The sequence below is a fragment of the Petaurus breviceps genome, unplaced genomic scaffold (assembly GCF_028583685.1).
Source record: "Petaurus breviceps papuanus isolate PSGF00001 unplaced genomic scaffold, PetGlider_PUasm1.0 164, whole genome shotgun sequence".
Classification (NCBI taxonomy): domain Eukaryota; kingdom Metazoa; phylum Chordata; class Mammalia; order Diprotodontia; family Petauridae; genus Petaurus; species Petaurus breviceps.
This window is the reverse complement of record NW_027185735.1, coordinates 727,473-749,265: the sequence shown is the minus strand read 5'-3', so window position 1 is coordinate 749,265 and position 21,793 is coordinate 727,473. Positions and strand designations below refer to the sequence as shown.

Below are 21,793 nucleotides of genomic sequence, written 5' to 3'. Positions count from 1 at the left end.
AAATGGAGAAAATTGATAAGACTAGCATGAACTAATGCAAAAAAAAGTAAATAGAACTAGAACACTTTATACCAATGAAGTAATATTAAAGAGTCAAACTTTGAAATACATAGCTATTCAATATGCATAATGACTAGTTATAATTCCAGAAGAATGAAATTAATATGAAATGCTGCCTACTTCATGATAAAAAGGTGAAAACCTCAGAGTGCAATATGAGATATTTTTCTGGACATCACCAATGTAAAAATGTGTTTTGCTTAATTATGCATGCTTGTAATAAGGGGTTTATTTTTTCTTTCTTTGTCACTTTGTTTTGGTGGGGGAGAGAAGATTTTTCTTGATTGAAAATAAAAGAACCTTTTTTTATCTGGGTTTTTATTTTTGTAATATTCTTATATTTCCTCTAAGTAACCAGTTATATCAGCATATAACTGAACGAATTAGTTTCTGAAGAATTTCTTTAGTTCCTCTTCAACTGCTGTAAGTTCTTTTGTTTCCATTTTGATATGAAAATTTCTTTACATACAAAAATTCTCTTTTTAAAATCAGGTTAGCTAACTTTATTTTATTCATTTTTACAAAAAGCACCTTCTAAATTTATTTATCCATTAAATGATATTTTTATGAAAATTTAATTTATTTCAAATTTCTACTCTATAAAACAATTGTATTGTGCACAGTAATCTCATATTAAAGAAAGGAAAGCAATTCAACCAATTTTCCATATTTCTCATTGCTGGATCTCAAGTGGCAAATAGTTTACATAATTATATTTTCTTTCAGATAAGGCTATAGATAGGATAAGAGAGTAAAACAAAGAAAACTGCAATGTGTGTAAGTGTGTTATGGGTAATAAATCAATATCTATTTTTTATTTTAATTTTAATGTATCTTTAATGTTTGTATTGCTAAATTCTAAATTTTTAACATTTTATTTTAGATAGAATCCAAATTCTATCCCTCCCTCACTGTGATGCCATGCACAAGCAGCTTTCCAGAAGAATGCTACTGTGAACAGCTTTTAAGGTTCTGATTACACAGTATAGTGAACACTCTATTTATTCCATAACAAATCAAAGCAAAACATTCACAGAAAATCAAGGTACAGCATTCACAATATTACAACTTATATTCACAACAGCTTATCATTAAAATGGCCACATAGTTTTCACCAAAGTGGTCATGATATTTATAACAAAGAACAATCTTCTCAAAGTACAATACTCAGTCTTCCACTCATGGAGCAAAGTCTTAAGTTAACTCAATCAGTATCACAATATAGTCAAAAAGTACAATAGTCAAAGTCTTCCACTCATAGGGCACACTTAGGTTAACTCAATCAGTCACTTATTCAGCAAAGTCTTCCACTCATGGGGCAAAGTCTTGATTAACTTAATCAGTCACTTACTCAACAATCAATTACTAAGTAAAATCACAATATAGTCTCAAAGTACAATAGTCAAAGTCTTCCACTCAGGGGGCAAAGTCTTAAGTTAACTCAGTCACTAATTCAGAGTAAAATCACAATATAGTCTCAAAGTACAATAGTCAAAGTCTTCCACTCATGGGACAAACTCTTCCACTCATAGGGCACTCAGTTAACTCAGCCAGTCACTTATTCAGTAAAATCTTCCACTCATAGGGCAAAGTCTTGATTAACTCAGTCACTTATTCATAAATCAATTACTAAGTATCATACACAAAACCCTCCACCCCTAGGTTACTAATAAACTACAATTTTATCGTTACTCAATACCCAAAGAGAGGTCTTTTCATCTTGACTTGGGGCCTCAGATTCCCTGGATCCCCTTCCATGGTCCAAGATTCTACCTGGATTCACCAGACTGTCACCTGGGTTCAGTGGCAGACAGTTCCCAGTTCCTTGTCCAACTCTCTGGGTAGGTCCTGCTCCACACTGAAGTTCACAGGGTCTGGTCTATGTCAGATCCTTCACCATTTCTTCTCCAGGGAATACAAGGCTCAACCAAGCCACAAACAAACAAAGTCTCAGCATCCCAGTAATACTTCCTCAATCACCTGTGCTCCTGGCTCCTGGTTCCTGACTCCCAGCTCAGGGATCAGGGTTCCTGGGCTCCTGTTCAGAAGAAGCTCCACCACAACAAGTTTTCAGGAAATTCTGGCTCAGTTCTTCATTCTCTCTTCTGTAGCTGCTCTGCCACCAGATGCTGGTCCTAAGAAATTCTGACTATGCCTCTGTGGGGCCTTTCTTATATACACAACATTAACTACTTCCTATTTCAGCCAACCCCTTCCTGTTATGTCAGCAATAGGAGACACGAGTTCATATCTTCTGTTTCCCCAACAGAGGCTTGATACTAAGTGCTAAATACCTTCTACCTTTGCCAACACAAAGGGAATTGCATTACCATTACACTCACTACCTTCCCCTTTCCCTGAAACAGTAGAGGTAATTTGAATGTCAAGAAGCATTAGATGCTAACTAAATAGCATAGCATCTAAATATTTAAAGGAAAAAAATGATCAAACTAGATAAAGAAATGGATAGTAAAACAATAATGGTGAGAGAGCTAAATCTAGCCCAAATATAAATAAGGAAATGAAGAAAGATTAAAAATTATAGAACTCTAGGCATTACTGAATGGGAATAGAAGGTAATTTATTAACTTTTCAGCTATATGCGGCATCTAGGAATTCAACAACAAAAAAAAAGATATGGAAATCAGAAATATTAAACCTATCATTGGTCCAAATACAATTTTTTTTAAAAAGGTGAAAAATTTCTTGAAGAAAAAAATTGAAAAGTCATTAAAAGTCATTCTGGAAAGCTATGTGGAGTCAAATTTAGTAACTGAAATATTTTTAAACTGTACATATTCTTTGACTTACCTATGTACTAGACATATATATAAGGAATCAAAGAAAAATTGAAAAGATTTATATATTCAAAAATGTATGTAATAGATCCTTTTTCTAGTAGCCAAAAATTTAGGTATTCTCAAACTAAAGAATGGCAAAAAAAAAAAACTTATTATATGGATGCAATGGAATATTATTGCTCCAGATGAAAAGATAAAATGTATAGTTTGAGAGAAAACTGGGGAGTTTCTATTAATTGATCATTATTTAACCTGGGTAAGTGTAAAAGAACAATTTATACAATTAAAATGGCATAATAGAGAAAAACAATTTTGAAACTTCATAAATGTGATCAATGCAATAAAAAAAACTATGTTGAAAAGACTAAAGATAAAACATGGCACTATTTAATATTAGAGGTGATCAACTTAAAATGTAGAGAAACATACATTTTCAGTCATGAAATTTTTTCTGCTACCTATGTATTTTTATGATGAGAGTTGTTTGTTGAGTTAATAAATTAGAAAGGAGAGTGGAAAGGAGAGATTATAACTGCCTGCAAAATAAATATTTTAATGTGTTGGGTTGTTTCAGTTGTGTCCAATTCTCCATGATCTCATTTGGGTTGGGTTTTTTTCGGCAAAGGTCCTGGAGTGGTTTGCCATTTCCTTTTCCAGCTCATTTTACAGATGAGGAACTGAGGGAAAAAGGGTTAAGCAACATGCCCAGGGTCACACAGTTGGTAAATGTCTGAGTTCATATTTGAACTCAGGTCCTCCTAACTCCAGAGCCTGCTCTATTGACTATGCCACCTACCTGCCCAAATATTTTAATACAAAAAAGAAATTTAAAAGCAGTTGGAGAAAAATGTAATTCTAATGACAGTGGACCAAGGCACAAATTAGAGAAAAAATAAAAAATTTCACCAAAGATGAAAAAAAAAATGAAAAGGAACAAATTACTGGATTGATATGTAATTTACAAATAATGTGGCCAACGAATCAAAATCCCCAACCAAGTAACAAAGTAGAAAGTGTAAAAATTATTCAAAAGGTAGACAAGGTTGAAAGTAAAACACCACTGAATCGATACATAAAATTAAACGTTTTTTAAAAAAAAACAGGCAAAGTGAGTAAAGGAAGAAAGGGGGAATCCAAGTTGTTCATGTCAAAAATGTACTTGAATAGCAAATATAGGAAATTTTCAGAAATCATTTTGCATAATTAAATGCTAAGCCAAGTGACAAGTTAGAAGAGAATGAGTACATATAAAAGTTTAAAATATCCAGATCAACAAGAGCAAAGATTATTTAAATAAATTAATATCTGAAAAATAAATTAAAGGCATAAATGAACTCCAAAGGAAAAATGTATAGGATCTAATGTATTTACAAAGTTAATTCTATCAAGCATTCAAAAGAAAAAAAAACTTAATTTATAATGTTATATAAGATGTTTGTGATAATAAACAAAGAAGCCACACATACTATCACTTTCTGTTATACAAATGTGATTTTGATACCTGAACCAAAGAGAAAAAGCAGAAAAAGAAAAATATTGAGTGAACTAAGGAACACTGATACAAAAAGAATTAAATAAAATAATCACAAAAAGCTACAAAAAACATATTTAAAATATTATATAATATGCCCAAGTTGGATTTATATCAGAGTTGTAAGATTGATTCAATATAAAATCATAGAAAGGAAATCAATCCTGTTAATAATATAAATAATAACTATAAGATTATATCAATATAAACTAGAAAGACTGACAAAAAGATACACATTTCCATTTAAAAACTATTGAAAAATTGGAATGAATAGATCATTCCCTGATAAAGTAAATACTATTTATCTAAAACCAATAGCAAATATTACATATATTAGAGAACAACTGGAGTCCTTTCTATAAAGATCAGGTAAAGTAGAAGGGAAAGGAAGGGGAAAGAGAGAGAAACAAAAATAGGTATTTATATATACTGGAACATATACTATGTTCCAGACACTGTGCTCAGAGCTTTTTATAAATATTATCTCATAGGATCCTCACAACAACCCTTCAAAATGGGTGCTATTATTATTTTACAGCCAAGGAAACTGAAGCAAATGGTGGTCAAGTGATTTACCTGAGGTCTCACTGCTAGTAAGTGTCTATAAGGTCACATCTGAACTTGGTCTTCCTAACTCCAAGGCTCAGTGTTCTTTCTACTGTGACACTAACTGCCTGTATGGGTAAATGTGTTTATTATCACCACTGCTGCTTTACACTGCCATTTTACACAGTGCCATAAACGATAACTATAGCATTAAGACAAGAAAGAGAATTTGAAGAAACAGGTAAAGAGGAAGAAAAATTATCTTTTTTATAAATAATGTGATGATTTATTTAAAAAACACTAGTTGGTAAAAAAAAAATTGTTGCAACAATAAATTCGGCCCAGGTACGTGACATAAATCCACATAAATCAATAACACTCCTGTATGTTACATATAAAATCTAACACAAAAAGAAAAGGAAATCCATTCAAAATAATTACAGAAATTATAAAATATTTGTGAGTTTATCTATTAAGATATTCCCAGGAACTGTATGAATTCCACTCTAAAACACAATTTGCAGGGGGAAAAAAAGACAATATAAAATAATTGGAAAATATTAATTATTCATGTGTAGGTCAAAAAAATGGAATAACAATACTACTTAAGTTAATTTAACTTTTTTCGATGCCAAACTAATAAGATTGCTGAAAGATTATTTTACAGAAGTAGAAAAAATTAAAAAAAATTCATCTGAGAAATTTGAAAGGTCAAGAAACACACAAGTAAAAATGATAAAAAATGAGAAAGAGAATCAATATCATTTTTTTAAAAAGATACTACAAAGCAGTAAATATTAAAAATAAGCTGGTACTAGTTTTAGAGTAAGAGACCCATCACTAGAATAGAATATAGAAGCCAAAAAAGTATTCATTAAATGCAAAGCTGCTGTGTAGTGGGAGGACTCAATCATTATTTAATAAAAACTTCTGGGAAAATTAGTAGTTTTGCATAAATTAGGTTTTGATCAACATAATACAGTGATAAACTCCAAACATATATATGACAGTCAAAAAACAATGACATCATAAGCAAATTAGAGGAGAAAAGAGGAAATTTCAGAACCAAAGATAGGGGAATAACAAAAAAAGGATAAAGAGGATCACAAAGATTAAAAGGACAGTTTTGACCACATAAAATTCAAAAACTTTTTGCACAAACTTCATATAGTTAGAAATAAAAGGAAAACCAGGAATTGGGGCAGGGGGCAGAGAATCTTTGCAGAAAGTTTATGTGAAAAAGGTCTTATACCCAAACATATAAGAGTGAGTAGTATTCTCCAGTAAATAAATAAAGGATATGAACAAGCAACGCTCAAAGGGAAAAGAATCTAAGATACTTTTAAAGTATATAAATTGTCTAAATCACTAATATTAAGAGAAATCAAAATTAAAACAACTCTTAAGTACAATCTGACACTCATTAGATGAGTAAAGATGACCAAAAAAAGAAAATTACAAATTGTGAAATTTGAAGTATTAGGTGAAGGATAATATGTAAGCAACACTATAGAGCAGAACAACTTTGAAAGACATTTGGAATCGAATTAATGCAATGAAAATCACAAGTTCAGAGGGCTAAAAATTAAACACACTAGCCTTTTTCTGCCATAGAGGTGATGGATTCAAGATGCAAAATGAGAAATATAGTTTTGCACATTGCTAATAATGTGGGAATTTGTTTTGCTGGACTATACATATTTAGAAGAAGTTTTCCCCCTATAGTTCAATAGTGGGGACATATGTAATAAACACTTTAGAAATTACATAAACAAGTTTATTAAATACATAAATTCAGATATGATAATGAAGCTATTTGTCTCTGGAAGGATCAGATAGGAAGTGCAGTTAGGAAAGAGGGTGGACCCTAAATTCAGGCAAGATAAACAGAGCAGAAACATCAGCAATCTGTGAGTCACTACACTGAGAGAGAAACAACATGAGATGCAAAATCTCAGCTGGAATATTGTTAAACAGCTAAAAAATATAGGCTCTGCATCATTTCTATAAAGTATAATGATTGGACTAAAATAAATCTGTTTCTTTCAGATATGTAAAAAGGAGAGGAGGAGTAGAGTCGTTTCTGAATCTAAGGATCTCTGTCCTCACCTTCTCCCTGAAACCTATCCATTTGAGAAAAAGACTATTATTTCAGCCTAATGGAGCAAATCTTACACACCTTCAAACCTTTTCGGGAAAAGGAGAAGAGAAATAGTGAAACATTTTTATTTCAAAAGGGCCCCATTACTTGGAAAATAAACAGAAATTGAGATCTAATTTATTAACTCAACAAGCACTTATCAGTTACCTAATGAGTGTAAATCCTTGTGACACATGTTCTAATTAGTAAATGTCAAAAAAAAAAAGTAAGAATGTATACGAAATAGTTTTCATTCAGAAATAAATGTTAAATAAGATTTAACAGTGATAAGAAGAAACATTGTTGGAATATGTGAACTTGTGCTTTTATTATTTGCTATGCTTGTAATAATCTCTGCCAAAGGTTTGGCTGGACAAAAAAAGCCCTGGGATTTGCAGTTCTTTCCAATCTGAAAATAGAGGAAATTAGTGAGAGATCTACCTTGATAGACGATTCCAGTTTTTCATATATGCTCTACTGCAGTAATTTTGGAGAGTTAAAGAGAGCAAGGAGAGAAGGGATGGGTGGCAATTGTTATGTGGCAGCAGATGGAGTCTACCATATCTGCAATTTCCTACTTCAGTTCTATAAGAGATGATTTCAAAATGGACAAACCAGAAGGTATATGACTGTGGGCAGGAGCACTGAGAGAGAAAAATCAGTCTCTACGTTTCCCTTGCCTTATTTCTAATTAATTGTGTGTCTGTTTTAGAGTATGTTAAAAAAAATTGCCAAATTTTATACTAATTCTTATAAATATCTATTGTTGACCTTATCCTCAAGATGCCTGGACATCCTTTGTTTGAGGCATGAGGGGGCACAATGAGAACAACACAGGAAAAAGGGTCTTTCATAGTGATAGACTGAAAGCTCATCTCCCAGTTGAGTTAGAAATTTGGTCTCTAATTGGGGACATAAACATGAGTCATTTGATAATGACATGTCCAAGCAAAGACTTACCATAAATGTGGGCCATAAAAATAAAAAAATCTTCCCCATAGATATGAGGTTAATAGTAACTATGCTATATAGTATTAACTATGTAATCAATAATATTGATATTTATTTAAGGCTATGTGACTAGAGGCAATGAAAGTGAGAAAAATAAGTGAAAGATGATGGGAAAAGAAGCTTCTCTGCTTTAATTAATACACTGAGGGACAGAGTAAAGATGGCGGAGTAGAAACAGGACCTCCATGCGGTTCCAGCTTCCACCTTCCCCAATCCATGTAAAAGGGGATTCTGAACAAACTCTGGAGCTACAGAACCCACAAAATGACACAGAGAAGCTAACCTCCCACTGAGGAGAGCCCGGCAGGCAGGCCGGCAGGAATTGGCCAGTGTAGCACTCTGGAAGCCGAGTCCAGTCCCATGCTCCTAAGACTTATGCAGTCAAACTTCCTCTATGATTTCAGACGATGATAAGAATCAGAAGGTACCAAATATCTCATCTCCTCATATTTGGATGTAAGCAGTTTATCTTTGCTTAGTCCTTTATCAAATTGTTCATTCATGTTTATCTTTATACATTTTTCTTCGTCCTCATATTTGAACTTCAGGGTTTCTTCATAGTTCTGCTCTTTTTTATCAGGAATGCTTCAAAGTCCTTTGTTTCATTAAACATTCATTTTTTAATAAAAAAATAAAAAATAATAAATTCTTAACTCATTTCCCCCTGTAGCATTATAATCAATTTTGCAGAGTTATTCTTATCCATAAAACAATAGTCTTTGCCTTATAGAATGTTGTATTTTAAGTTCTCCACTACTTTATAGTAGTTGCTACTAAATCATGTGTATTCCTGACTGTGCCTCCTGGTTACCTGAATTATTTCTTTCTGACTGCTTGAAGTATTTTTTCCTTTGACCTGGAAGCTCTGGATTTTGTCCTTCATGTTCCTGGGTTTTTGGGTATTCTTTTAGGAGGTGACCAGTGAATTTTTTGTGTTTCCACAATGTCCTTTGGTTCTAAGAGATATAAGTAGTTTTCTCTTAAGATTTCTTGAAATAGGATGTCTGGGCTTTTCTTGAAGAAGAAATTCAGATAATCAAATGTTTCTTTAATTTTTTTCTCCTCTGTTTTCTAACTAAATTGTTACTGCTCTAAGATACCTTACATGGCTTCTATTCTAGCCTTTTTATTTTGTTTTTATGTTTCTTGTTGCCTTACCAAGTCATTAGCCAACTGGGATGTTGTGCTAGTTCAGAGTATTGGAACTGAAATTCTATCTTCTTCTGGGACTTGAGTGAAACTTGTATTGCTTGTTTCTGAACTTCCTCCTTTCTCAGTACACAACCCAGAACCTCCCAACCCAGAAACTCTACTTGTCTGTGAAGGTCTCCTTCTAAGTCAGCCCTACATCTGCGACCCAGAAGTGACTAACTAGTAACAGAGCTACCAGTTTCTATCTGTGCCCATTGCAGTACCCCACTATTAGTCTGGGATGTAACAATATGGGCCAAGGACCTCTTCTTGCCCTAGTGCATAGCCCACTCCCTGGGTTGTGGGGTGCTAGCAGAGATGAGGAACCTGAGGTCTCGAGGCCACATATGGCCCTCTAGGTCCTCAAGTGTGGCCCTTTGACTGAATCGAAACTTCACAGAACAAATCCCCTTAATAAAAGGATTTGTTCTTCCAAACTTTGACTCAGTCAAAAGGCCACACTTGGACCTTGAAGGCCACAGAGGCTGCAGATACCCCACTACTGGAAAGTATAATATGTTCCTGGCCTGACTCCATCCCTAGTGTTTGCAGACCTCCCTGTCTGTCTCCCTACCAATGCAGGGATATACCAATGCTACAATTTCTGGGAAGGAGAAATAACATATTGTGACTATTTCTGGAATTCTCCATCAAGATTTAGTCTGCTGCTTAAGTCTGACTTCCTGGGATCATCATATGATTATCATATGTCAAACTTTCCATTTAAATACTATATAGCTATCTCTTTTTTCATCAATGTTGATAAGAGTCCATTTCTTTCTATACCATTTAAATTTCTAATTTTTCTTCATTTCTCCACAGTGTATAGCATTTACAACATATATGTAGACAACTCCCAATATGAGAACTCTCTCTACCTCAGATTACAAACCATTCATTACTTAAATTATTCTATGAATTCTCCTGAGGCTCAAAGAGATTAAATGACTGGTGAGGATCCCAAACTTTGTGATAATACAGAATAGTTTCTATTCCAAAGAAACACAAGACACTACTTCTTAACTCTTCTAAAACTTTGTTTAAATTCTGGAGCTTCATGATAATGTCATCAGGATAAATTGGTACAATCTACACTTATACACAAAGTCTCCAGATCATACCTGCACAACTTGTTAGTAGGTAAGGGCCAAAATTAAATAGACTAAACATCTTCAAGCTGCATATAGGTTTTTAGTGTCTTACTTTCTAAGTGAAAGTATAATTAATGATTAAACTATTTCTCAAAAAAAACCTTTTTTTATCAGGACATAATCCAGAAACTGCAATCAGCAAACACTTCTTTATGAAGTCACTTTCAATAAAAGACTTCCAAGCAGCAGCCATTTCTTTAGAAATCTGAAGACAAAACTTAATAGCTGTCTCATTTTCTGAGTTTATTTTCTTCAAAAACTGTTGTTCCCCACCCAGATTTTGCAACAATTTGGACACTTTAATTTGTTTTTCATTGGTATACAATTTGCTTAACTGGGGGGGGGGGGATGTTTTGATTTGAAATGGCAACAAAGATTGTATTCCTTCCAAAGGGCTATTACTTCTCAGCAAACAAGGCATAATATTTTGTCTCTCAAGTACATAAACAAGTTATCTATTTGTCCACTCTGGATTAAACACTCTATGTTCTGATTCGATCTTCTGTTTCTTTTTATCATCCACTTTACCAAGTCACCCCAAAAACTTTAATGTTAGAACCAAAAAATCTCCACAGTGGGCAAGTACACCCACTTTGTCCCTGTTAAACAGCAGTAATAACCAAAAACAGTGAAAAAATACAACTCTCACTTCTCTCAAATAGAGACAGACTGATGATGGCTGGTTGCTACAGGTCACATGACAAACAGGAGAGAGTACAGTGACAGCTCACCCACTAAGTTACATGATGAGTACAATCGTGACTACCAGAAGATGGGTTAAGCAAGGCACAAACAAAGCACTCATTAAATCTTTACTTCCTCTACATTTTTTTCAGGCCACCCAAAATCTTCTGGTGGGCTATAATTTGTGCAGGCCTGCTCTAGATGCATGCTCTCCAACCTTGGTCTGTCTCAACACTTTCAGTTTTTCCTATCGAGCACATAAAATCATCCTTCAGCTCTCCCCTTAGTTGTTTTCTTCCACTGCAGTTCATCCAAGCCTAGGCATATCCCTACAACTCCTCTAGTCAAGAAATTTATGTGATATTCAACTCTCTCTGAGAGCAGCTGTTCTCTTATACTATTAAGTGGCATTCAAGAAAGTCCAGCTAGTAATCAAATTCAGCTAAGACTTTTCTAGTCCTTTTTAATCTACTTTGCATATCAATTATAATAAAATGTGTTCATTGAAAATAAGTGACCTCAGGGGTTGGAGATTAAAACTCCTGGGCTGTGAGAAACAGATGCCATTTATCTTAAGGGGGAAGTGGAGGTGGGGAGGTTGAGGAGAAAAAGAAAAGGGAAGGTGAGAAACAGAGTGAAGAGAAAAAGAGGAAGGAAGAGGGAAAGAGAGAGAAAGGAAGTAAAACAAAGGGAGAGGGAGGAAAAGAGAGGGAAGAAAAAGGAAGAGAAGAAAAATACATTTTTTTATTTTTCTTGTTCATTTGTAATATAATTTTAGTCTCTTACTGATATTATAATCATATGGTATAAAATTATATTATATATATGTATAATACACATACATATATTTGTGTGTATATTAAAATACAGACAATAATTCTCTTTTGTGACTAGAACTTATTAAAGCATTTTGAATTTTTAAGTAGAAAAATTCTTATTCAATTTAAATGTGGTGACTGAAGAGAAGAGAAATTATTAGCTATATAAATGTTACACAGCATGATGATTTATATTAATTCTAGGAAACAATTTCTAGACAGCAAAGATTTATAGGTTCTAAAATAGAGATTTTAGAATTTCCTTCTCTTTTGTTGGCTAAATTAAAAAGTAGACCTCTTAATTTACATGGTATATTTTGATGTCATTCTGCCTTTGAGTAGTAAGATAAATTTCATGACCTTTTAAGACCCTTTCTCAAATATAGTCAATGATCAATTATTTCCATGAGAAAATAGAAAACAATTTCCTGCACATGAAATAGTTCACTCATGTTGTTCTAAACAATGTATTTAGAGTATTTGATAGTATTCACTTAATGGCTGCTACATTGTGGTGAAGTGAATATAATCAAGGGAAACCTCCCATATTGACTCTGCCTAGATTATATATACCCCATTAAGCTTGCCTGGAGTTTGTCTCCTTCCAGTATGTGCTGTTCTTGTGACTGAGTTCCTCTAGTGACACATTTGCTCTTGACCTTTCCAAGAGGTCCTTTGATAAAAGACAACCAAAATTTTCTGGTTGAGTTTCACATTACAACTTCCTGAATGACCCCAGGTGGGAGAGGAGTCTGTCAAAGTTTCATCAGAAAGGACTGACAACTACACCAGGTAGAACTATGCACAGAGTACATCAGGTCTACACAACATACAGCTTGCGGGCTGTTTGTCCACAGGCCACTGGTAACCCGCCAAAGGATTTTGGGTGTCCCATGAAAAATGTAGAGAATGTAAAAGAAAGTAAAGGTGTAAGGAATGCTTTGTCTGTGCCTTGCTTAACCCATCTTCCACTAGTCACTATTGTTCCCCTCCTGTAATTTTGCGTGTAGGTTGCTATTGCACACTCTCTCCTGTTTGTTATATGACCTGTATCAAGCAACCATTGTCAGTCTGTCTCTAGTGACTGCAACCCAAAGTAGGCCCCTCCCTATTGCCAAGTTGTGCAGGTCTGGAGTGGATCTAAATGGGATGACTCTAGTCTCTAGTCCTTTCTCTTTTTCCTCCCTCCAGATCATAGGGTATGTAACTCTTTCTGCAACTTTCTATGAATAGAAATGATGACTGCTGTCATGGCAGCAAGGGGGTATACATCCAGGTAAGACTGAATCAGGATCTCAAAGCCCTAGTTCTTTATCAATAGGTAATTTAATTCTAGTTTTAAGCATTTCTAGAGTGTAGAGGTAATTAATGACTGTCATAATTTACATAATTTACTTTGTATATATTATAGGTTTTTACTCCCTTTTGGGTAAAATATAGACATGAGTCAAATCTAAGTTTTAAGCAATTTTATCTTAGGTTCCAAGACAGAGATGTAGTGTTCAGAGAAGTAAAGAGCCTAACTTCTATCTTTAAGGGTCAGGATCCCATAGGACTAAAACTGGATTTGTGTACATGAAGCCCAGAGCTCCCTAAGTGGGAGAAGATAAGTACTAAACACCCCCAAACCCAGTGGATCTATTAGTTCAGTAGCAAAAATCTTCCATTCAATTCAAATGTGGAATGTGTTCAGTGAAAAACTACATATACCTATACAAAGTACCTTCCTTCTAACATTTCTATTTTGGTTGGTGGTTTTATAAATACTCCTGTTTCACTTAATTGAAGATCAAACCCAAGTATTTATGACTAGTTTTGTTCTGTACTATAGTTTAAACCACTAACACCAGGTTCCTCCCGCATATGTTATTAGTCACAACACAGACAGGGCAATTATTTAAACCAAGGTAAATCCATGGACAATATGTACTGGAAAAACAACTTAAAAACCATAACCCAGTGACAGTCAGTATAGGAATGTCCTCTAAGGAGTAGAACCCCTGAATTTGACTTAACCAGGGCTTTGGCATCAGGCACGGGCTTCTGGGCCCTGGTACATCTGCATATAATATAAACTAATTAAAAGCATGGATTAGATTAAGAGCTACTTTATAAAATAACTTTCAGAGTCAATAATGAACTATGTAAGAAAGTCAATTTAATTACTTTAAAGATACATCTTGTAGGAAAGATACAAAGCATAAAGGAAATAAAAGTCATATTTCTTTTTGGTTTTGGGAAGGGGTTGCTTTTTTGCATTGGGGGAAGGCAGGGCAATTGGGGTTAAGGGACTTGCCCAAGGTCACATGGCTAGTAAGTGTTAAATGTCTAAGGCTGGATTTGAACTTAGGTCCTCCTGACTCCACGGCCGGTGATCTATTCATTGTGCCACCTAGCCACCCCAAGAGTCACATTTCTTTATAGAGTTTAATCTATATTTTTATTATTTTGTACAATTGCAAATATGAAATTGAAATATTTTTTTGTAGAAATAAAAGTTCCATCCTTTCTTTCCTATATGCCAAAAAATACATGACAAGTCTCTTACAAGTTCCCTCTCTTCAGTTTCTCACTTCAGATCACATAAGCAATGTCCTCCATTCTCTTCTCCTTTGCTCTACTGTAGTCTCAAAGGAAGAGGCAGTCCTTCAGTGGTAAATGCTGCTGCTCTAGTTCCTTAAACAACCTTCTCTTGACCCTATCATCCTATTAAATTATCACTCTCTTACATAGCAAAACTCCTAGAAAGCTATGTATACTAGTTTTCTCTACTTTTTCATCTCTGATTCTTTGATCCATCCTCTCCTACTCTGCTGAAACTGATCTGTGCAAGATCACTAATAATATATTGCTATGGGTTTTTTCTCAACCCTCATCCTTTTTAACCTCATTGGATCTATTTCCAAAATTATGAAATGAAGGGGTTGGACAAGAGGAGCCCAAAGGCCCCGTCTATCTCTAGATGTTTGATCTTGTGATATCTGTAATGTTTGACACTCTGATGGATTCATCCTCTCCCTCTAGATACATTCTCCTCATAATTTTTCATGATAGTACAATGTAGTCCTTTTCCTATTTGCCAAATGCCTCTTTATTAAATGTTATTATATAGTATATGATGTATAATATATATGTATATTTATTATGTGCCTCTTTTGCCAATTCATCATCCATATCTCACACTTCATAGTACAGCTCTTTCCTGGGCCCTAATTTTTCCTTTGTGCTCTCCTTGTGGTCTTATCAGTCCCTATGGATTCTACTGTTATCTTATGCAAATGACTCCCAAATCACCATATAGCTTGATTTCTAAGACTCATCTTCCTGAGTTCAACTCCAGCCTCCAGAACCTGAGCAAGATACTTAACCCTGTTTGCCTCAGTTTCCTCTTCTGTAAAATGAACTGGAGAAGGAAATGGCAAACTACTTCAATACCTTCACCAATTAAACCTCAAATAGGGTCATGACATAACTGCAATGACCGAACAACAAAGTACTTCCCCAAAGAGTGACTAAGTACATTTGAAGGTGTCTTGTGTGTTCTGATCCCCTAAAACCATACCTCATGAGTCTTCTCTGGTGTGCTCATCCTTAACAGTAAACAAGTTTGTACAGCTTTCTCATAACAAAGGCACTTACAAAAATGTCATAGTAAGAACAGAAGGTGCAAAATATCCTGCTCAACAAATCTGAGGAATATTCTCCAACAAATACACATAATATTACTCAGAAGAGTGGTGACAACCTTGAAATATGATGGTAATGAGGCACATGCAAAGTGCATATGAGGCAAAAGCAACTCATGCCTTTGGCACTAGTCTTTTATTTTCCATCATGGAATCCTTACAAGGTTTGATTCTCATGCTTGTCACTCTTATTTGCTATCATTGCTGCTTTTTCCCTTTAGTCATTCCCTCTGTGTGTGTGTGCATGTGTATGTATGTGTGTGTGTGTATTATGTGCGCATGTGACTTCTGTTTGTCTCTTCTCCCTCAAGCTGTGACTCTAACTCTCTCAAATTTCATCCTCTTCTTTTAGGAGAATAGCTACACTGCCAAAGGCCAACATGGAGGAGGAGAAAGAAATTCCCTCCCCATTGCTACCTTCTGGAATAGGTACAGGGGTCACATTCTACAAAACTATCCCTTGCTTTTGTTGGTCAGTGGTGCCCAATTTGTGACCCCATTTGGGGTTTTCTTGGCAAAGATACTAGAGTTGTTTTCATTTCTTTCTCCAGCTCATTTTACAGATAAGGAACTGAGAAAACAAACAGGTTAAGTATCTTGCTCAGGTTCACACAGAAAGTATCTGAGTACGTATCTGAGGCCAGATTTGAACTCAGGAAGATGTGTCTTCCGGACTCCTGAGCACTCTATCCACTGCACCACCTAGCTGCTTCATTCCTTACTAGACTCACCCAAACTCTCTAATTGCTTCAACTGATTCTAGGGCTGACATGCAAGCCTCCAGGGGGTGTGACCAATTTTCAGCAAGCAATCCCAACCTTACCCAAAACACAAATACTGTCATTATTCTTATTTGGAAAGAGATTTCTGGAATTATATTAACTAGTGAACAGCTGGTAACATCAATTGTTCAAAGAATCTCTCTCCTGAGCTCTTCTCCTGTCTTCTCCAATTACATGTTCCATGGACATCTAAAACTCTACATATCTAAAACTCAATCACTTTCCTCCTAGTCCACCCTTCCTTGTAACATCTCTATTTTGTTTGAGGGTTCCACCATTCTTAGTCACACAGGTTTCCAACCTGGCAACCATCTTTGATTCTTCAGTCTTCTCTTCCTCCACAATGTCTTATTAGTTGTTGTCTTGCCATTTCTATCTCTTCATTAGTCAGTCTCTTTTTTTTCAATTTATACTACAACAACCCCATTCTATGCCTTCATAACCTCTCCTGGATCTCTCTACATTTAGTATTCCCCTTTCTAATCCATTTTCCCTACATGTGCCAAGTTGATATTACTAAAGTGTGTCTTCTCTTCTCAATACTAGGTCTAAGTTACTTTTGTCCACTTTCTTGGGATATGTTTGGAACTTCTCACAACCTTTCCTTTAAAGAGAATATCTCTTCCTTTGCTTCTTCTGTGTCTCTAATCGGCACTGGTTCCTTGATGCAAGTGATTCTTTGGGAAGCAGGAGTAGTGGATAGGGAAGACTGAATAGGCACATATAACTCTTCAAGGAACTGAATTATGCCAATATGTAGACTCTCTCACATTTATGTTTCTTATTTCCTGTTGCTCAGATATATGAAGTATGGTGGGGCAAAGAACCAGGACAAGAGGAATTCTCTTCTTGTCAAAGAGACACAAGAGGGAATATGATCTCCTCCTCGGGCAAACATGGGCATACCCAGTACAATGAGATCAGAGAATCCTAGTTTGACTGGAATGCAAAATGCATGAAGCAAAGCAAAGTAAAATAAGAGTGAAAAAATAATTTCAAACCAATTTGGTGGGGAAGGGGTGAATAGCAGCTTTTATATTTTATGTGGTAAACAAAACTGACAAATTTTGAGGAGAAAAGTGACTTGCACGTTAGAAAATTAATCTGGCAGTGACAGATTGGAGGAAGGGGGAAGACTGAAGGCAGGAATCCCCCCAAAAAAGTTGTTATAATAGTCTTGGCGAGAGGAAATGAAGACTTCAAGTAGGGTGGTAGCACTAAGAATGGAAAGTAGGATGTATAAAGGAGAGTTATTTAGGAAATGGAACTGACCAACAAAATTCCATTTAGGAAATGGAATGGAAAATGATTGAATCTTACTTCTCCCTTTTGCCCCTCATTTAAAGCCTAGCCTAGGTGACTGAGAGAAGGTGACAGCAAACAAGTCAACAAACATTTATTAATCACCTACTAAATTACAAAAATTAAGTTAGATACTAGCAATACAACATTAAAAGCAAACCTACACATGTTCTCAAGGAGTTTGTGTTCTTTTGTGATTAGAGTTAATAAGGAGGTTTATGAAGGAAGATTAATATATTTTGGACATAGTAAGTCTGATGTGCTGATTAGATGCAATAAGCAAATGTGTCCAACAAGCTGCTTTGGGAGTGAATGATAAGATCGAGGCTGGATATAGAGAAAAGAAAGTAATTTGCATAGAAATAATAATTGATCTCATCTACACCCGTGAGTATACAGAGAAAAAAAAAGAGGTTAAAGATAAACCCTTAAGGAATACTCAGGAATTAGGGAACATACAGATTTAGGCAGCTTGGTACAGTAGAAAGAATATTGGCTTTACAGTTAGCAAACCTGAGTTTAAATCTTTCCTCTATATCTTACTCTATGACTTTGGGCAAACCATTGAACCTTCTTGGCCTTTGTTTTCTCATCTGCAAAAGGAAAGGATTAGATTAAATATCTCCTGAGGTCTCTTCAGACTCTAGATTTTTGATCATATGATAGGAACAGAAAGGTGGTAGGAAAAGAATAAGAAAAATGAAATGTGATAGAATCCAAGGGATCTCAGAAACCGAGTTCATACAATGACAACACATGTTGGTATATGGGTCTTTTAAGTACTTATTCTCCCTTGCTTTGCATCAAATATTAAACAGTTGTAATAATGATTGACTTTTGTCTAGTACTTTAAAGTTTGCAAAGCATTTTACATACATTAGCTTGTTTTAAATTATAATTGCATTAAAATGTTCAAAATTATCTATATGCTTTCATCAATCTGTATATGTCCTTTAAAATAATAAAAGATGCAGTAAAAATTAAATTTTAGTACATGAAATAAAAAGAAAATACTCATGTCATTATCAGAGAACCTAAGTTCATTCAAAAATTTATTATGTTCTATGTGTTTTACCTCGGGCAAATTGCTTAAACTCTCTATGTCTCAGTTTTCTCATCTGTAAAATGACAAGGATGGACTAAATGACAAGCAAAGTCACTTCTAGGTCTAAATTTGTGATTATAATAAAACAGTCAATATGTGAAGAACTCTTGGATTCAATGGAATTGGAACTCCCTCCTCCAAGGCTAATACATAGAGAGTTTAAGTGACTTTGCTATTATAGTCACATAATTATCTTTAGAAGTGGAATTTGAAACCAGGTCTTCCTGACTTCAAGTCCAAGATATTACACATACACATTGCTGCTTCTCATGTTAGAATATTATGAATGCAATATTATAATAGGTCTTAATTTACAGAAAGTAATAAGGTTGAAACATTATTTAACTTATACATATAATCTGGTTTAAGTCCTTTTAATAGGATCTGATAGTAGATTTTGGCTAGACTTTTAATCCTTCAATTTGGTTATAAGGAGCCACCTTCATGGCATATTGCTACCTTTTCAAAATTACTACCTGTGATAAGAAAAAAAAAGTGACATACATATACATAATTAGAGTGAAAGATATAAACAGGTGACTAGAAATGTTGCCTCTCACAGAACTGCTGATCTGCACAACACTGATGTACCTAAAATAATAATCCAATTCCATTGGTTCCCACCTTCCTCATTCCCCCCAGGAGAAATTAATTGAAGGGGGAAAATGTGCCAGAGAATGTATCCCTGACCTTTAATCTTTGGCACAGTGTCATACACACCATTTGGGAACAAACCTACTCTTTTGTTCTTGTTAAGGATAAAAGAACAGGATATAGGATGATGAGATTGAGGACTTAGGTATTCAATATACTGAAAAATACCTCTGCCTAGAAATATCCTCCACTATGACACTGCAATGGATGCCTCAGTGCCCTGGAAACATTTTCAACTTTCCAAAATTTAAAGTGCACCCAAGCTATTGGGTATCACCACAGAAATACCCTTCTAGTCACCTATTCTTGCCATCCTGAGTGGGTGACACATAAATGCTTACCTATATCTGCCCCAACTCGCCTACTTCTACTATCAAATTCTGCTGTCCACTTTTCTTTCCAGAAGTTCAAAGAAACTAGAAAGATGGAGTGGGGTGGGTGATGAATAAAAAGTGATTCAGTTCATACTGAATGATGATTCAGTTCATGCTGACAGATGGGGAAAGGACAAAAGAGAAGAAGGAGGGAAATAGAGGAAGCCTGTTCTTAGCCAACACCACCACCCACTGTAGGGCAAACCAGATAGTAACTTTACGCTGGAAAGACTATGAATTGTAGCAAAACCTTGAAGTTCCTGAAAATCCTATCAGGGACCCTAATTTTGCTAACCATCCAGCAATGCTACCATAGATGAGAAAGGCAGTTGCAAAGTTTGAAGGGTAAAGAAACCTTTGCATAGCCTCACTCCAGCCACCAGTTCCAGGATCTGTGGTCTCTGACTTTTAAGAGTGGACTTGAAATCCCCAGCTATGACACATGAACCCCACTTCATAAGTAAATGAAAGATGCTGCTATCTTGCTCATAACTGGGGGCTCCCACTAACCCTAGTGATGATTCATTGATTTCTGGCTGCAGCTGCACCTCCTCAGGATATCACCCCCAGGAGTCTGTTTTAGGGGCAAACACAGCATGCAACCTGACTCCTGAATTCTCCCTGTTTCTTCCCCTTCAACCATCCCTTGTGAATCCAAAAGTTACACTCTCTTTGGGAGCTTGTCCTACAGAGGATATTCAGATTCAAAATAGAATAGCTGGAATCAATGCAATTATGTGTGCATGTGTGCGATAAAATATTATAAGCAAAAAGTCACATTGCTGTCTGCTACTGGATTGACAACGGAGTTTGGAGTACCTCCTCCCAAAATAAATAAGTTGTTTTTCTCTCTCAAACACACACAGATCTGTCCTTCCCAGAGTAAAAGGAATGAAGCTGCAGATGTGGGCTTGTAGGTTGAAAAGGAGGGATTAATGACCCGGACCCGGACTGAGAAGTTTGGACTTCTATTCATTCATTAGTTCTTTCCATTCATTCATTTATTCCGTTCATTCACATAAACAGGTCCCTTAATTGTGCCTGCCACTGGGAATCTTGACTTTTCCCTCTCTCTGCCCCATAAGGTAGTATTCATGTTAATGGTTTTCGCAAAGCCAGCATCAACTGTCCTGCCATTCCCTTAGCTCGAAAAGGAAGGCATTAAGAAAAAAAGAGGAAAGGTGGGGAAATGGGATCCGAGAAAGAGAGGAATAGATAAGTGGGGTATATTCTTATTTTCTCTTCCTGTTCAGAAAACACTGGGCCCGGAACAAAGCACCAGATTTCTATTAAAGCAAATTCTAAGTCAAATTGAGTCCAAACCTATTCACAAGCACAATTGCAATTCAATCTGCTACACATAACTTGCAGCCTGAGAGGCCTGAAGAGCAGATTTAAACCCAATCTGCATCGCGTCTCTGCCTCTAAATGTCTCCCAATAACCAGATGAACTGTAAATCAAATGTCACTACAGGAGAGTCTTCCGAGGCCGCAGCATACATGTATTTTTGTTCTTTACCGTCTCAACAGCATATTCTAACCTAAGAATTACAAGGTCACGATCGCTTAACTGCGGAAAAGAACGAACAAGGCTAGGTTGTGTTTCTACTCACCATACACTCCTTGGCCAGAGATCCCCTCCAGGAGAACTGTCAGCATCCACAGGAGACTGTAAATTAAATCCATCTTCACGTGAACATGAACATATCCAACCCAGGAAGACACGACGGAACCTTCACAGGCCCAGAGCTCTCGAATTCCGCTGAGGAGAAGCCTGCAGCTGCCTGAAACTGCTCAGATAAAGAGGGAAAGGCAGACGTCCTTCTCAGGCTGTAGCTGGCGGAACGCAAGAACCTAGCGCGTGCGCGCGCGCGCGCACACACGCACGCACGAACACGCACACACACACACACACACACACACACACACACACACACACACACACACACACACACAC

General features: G+C 35.7%; 1 protein-coding gene across 1 annotated transcript in view; it reads right to left on the bottom strand.

Annotated features, from left to right (window-relative positions):
- The window catches only part of MDGA2 (MAM domain containing glycosylphosphatidylinositol anchor 2), a 990,863-nt gene extending 969,104 nt beyond the window's left edge, over positions 1-21,759 (bottom strand). Inside the window, exon 1 of the mRNA XM_069082199.1 lies at positions 21,450-21,759. Coding sequence (XP_068938300.1) covers positions 21,450-21,522 — 73 coding nt within the window. The 5' untranslated portion in view covers positions 21,523-21,759. The remainder of the gene's footprint in view (positions 1-21,449) is intronic.
- Positions 21,760-21,793: the final 34 nt, after the last annotated feature.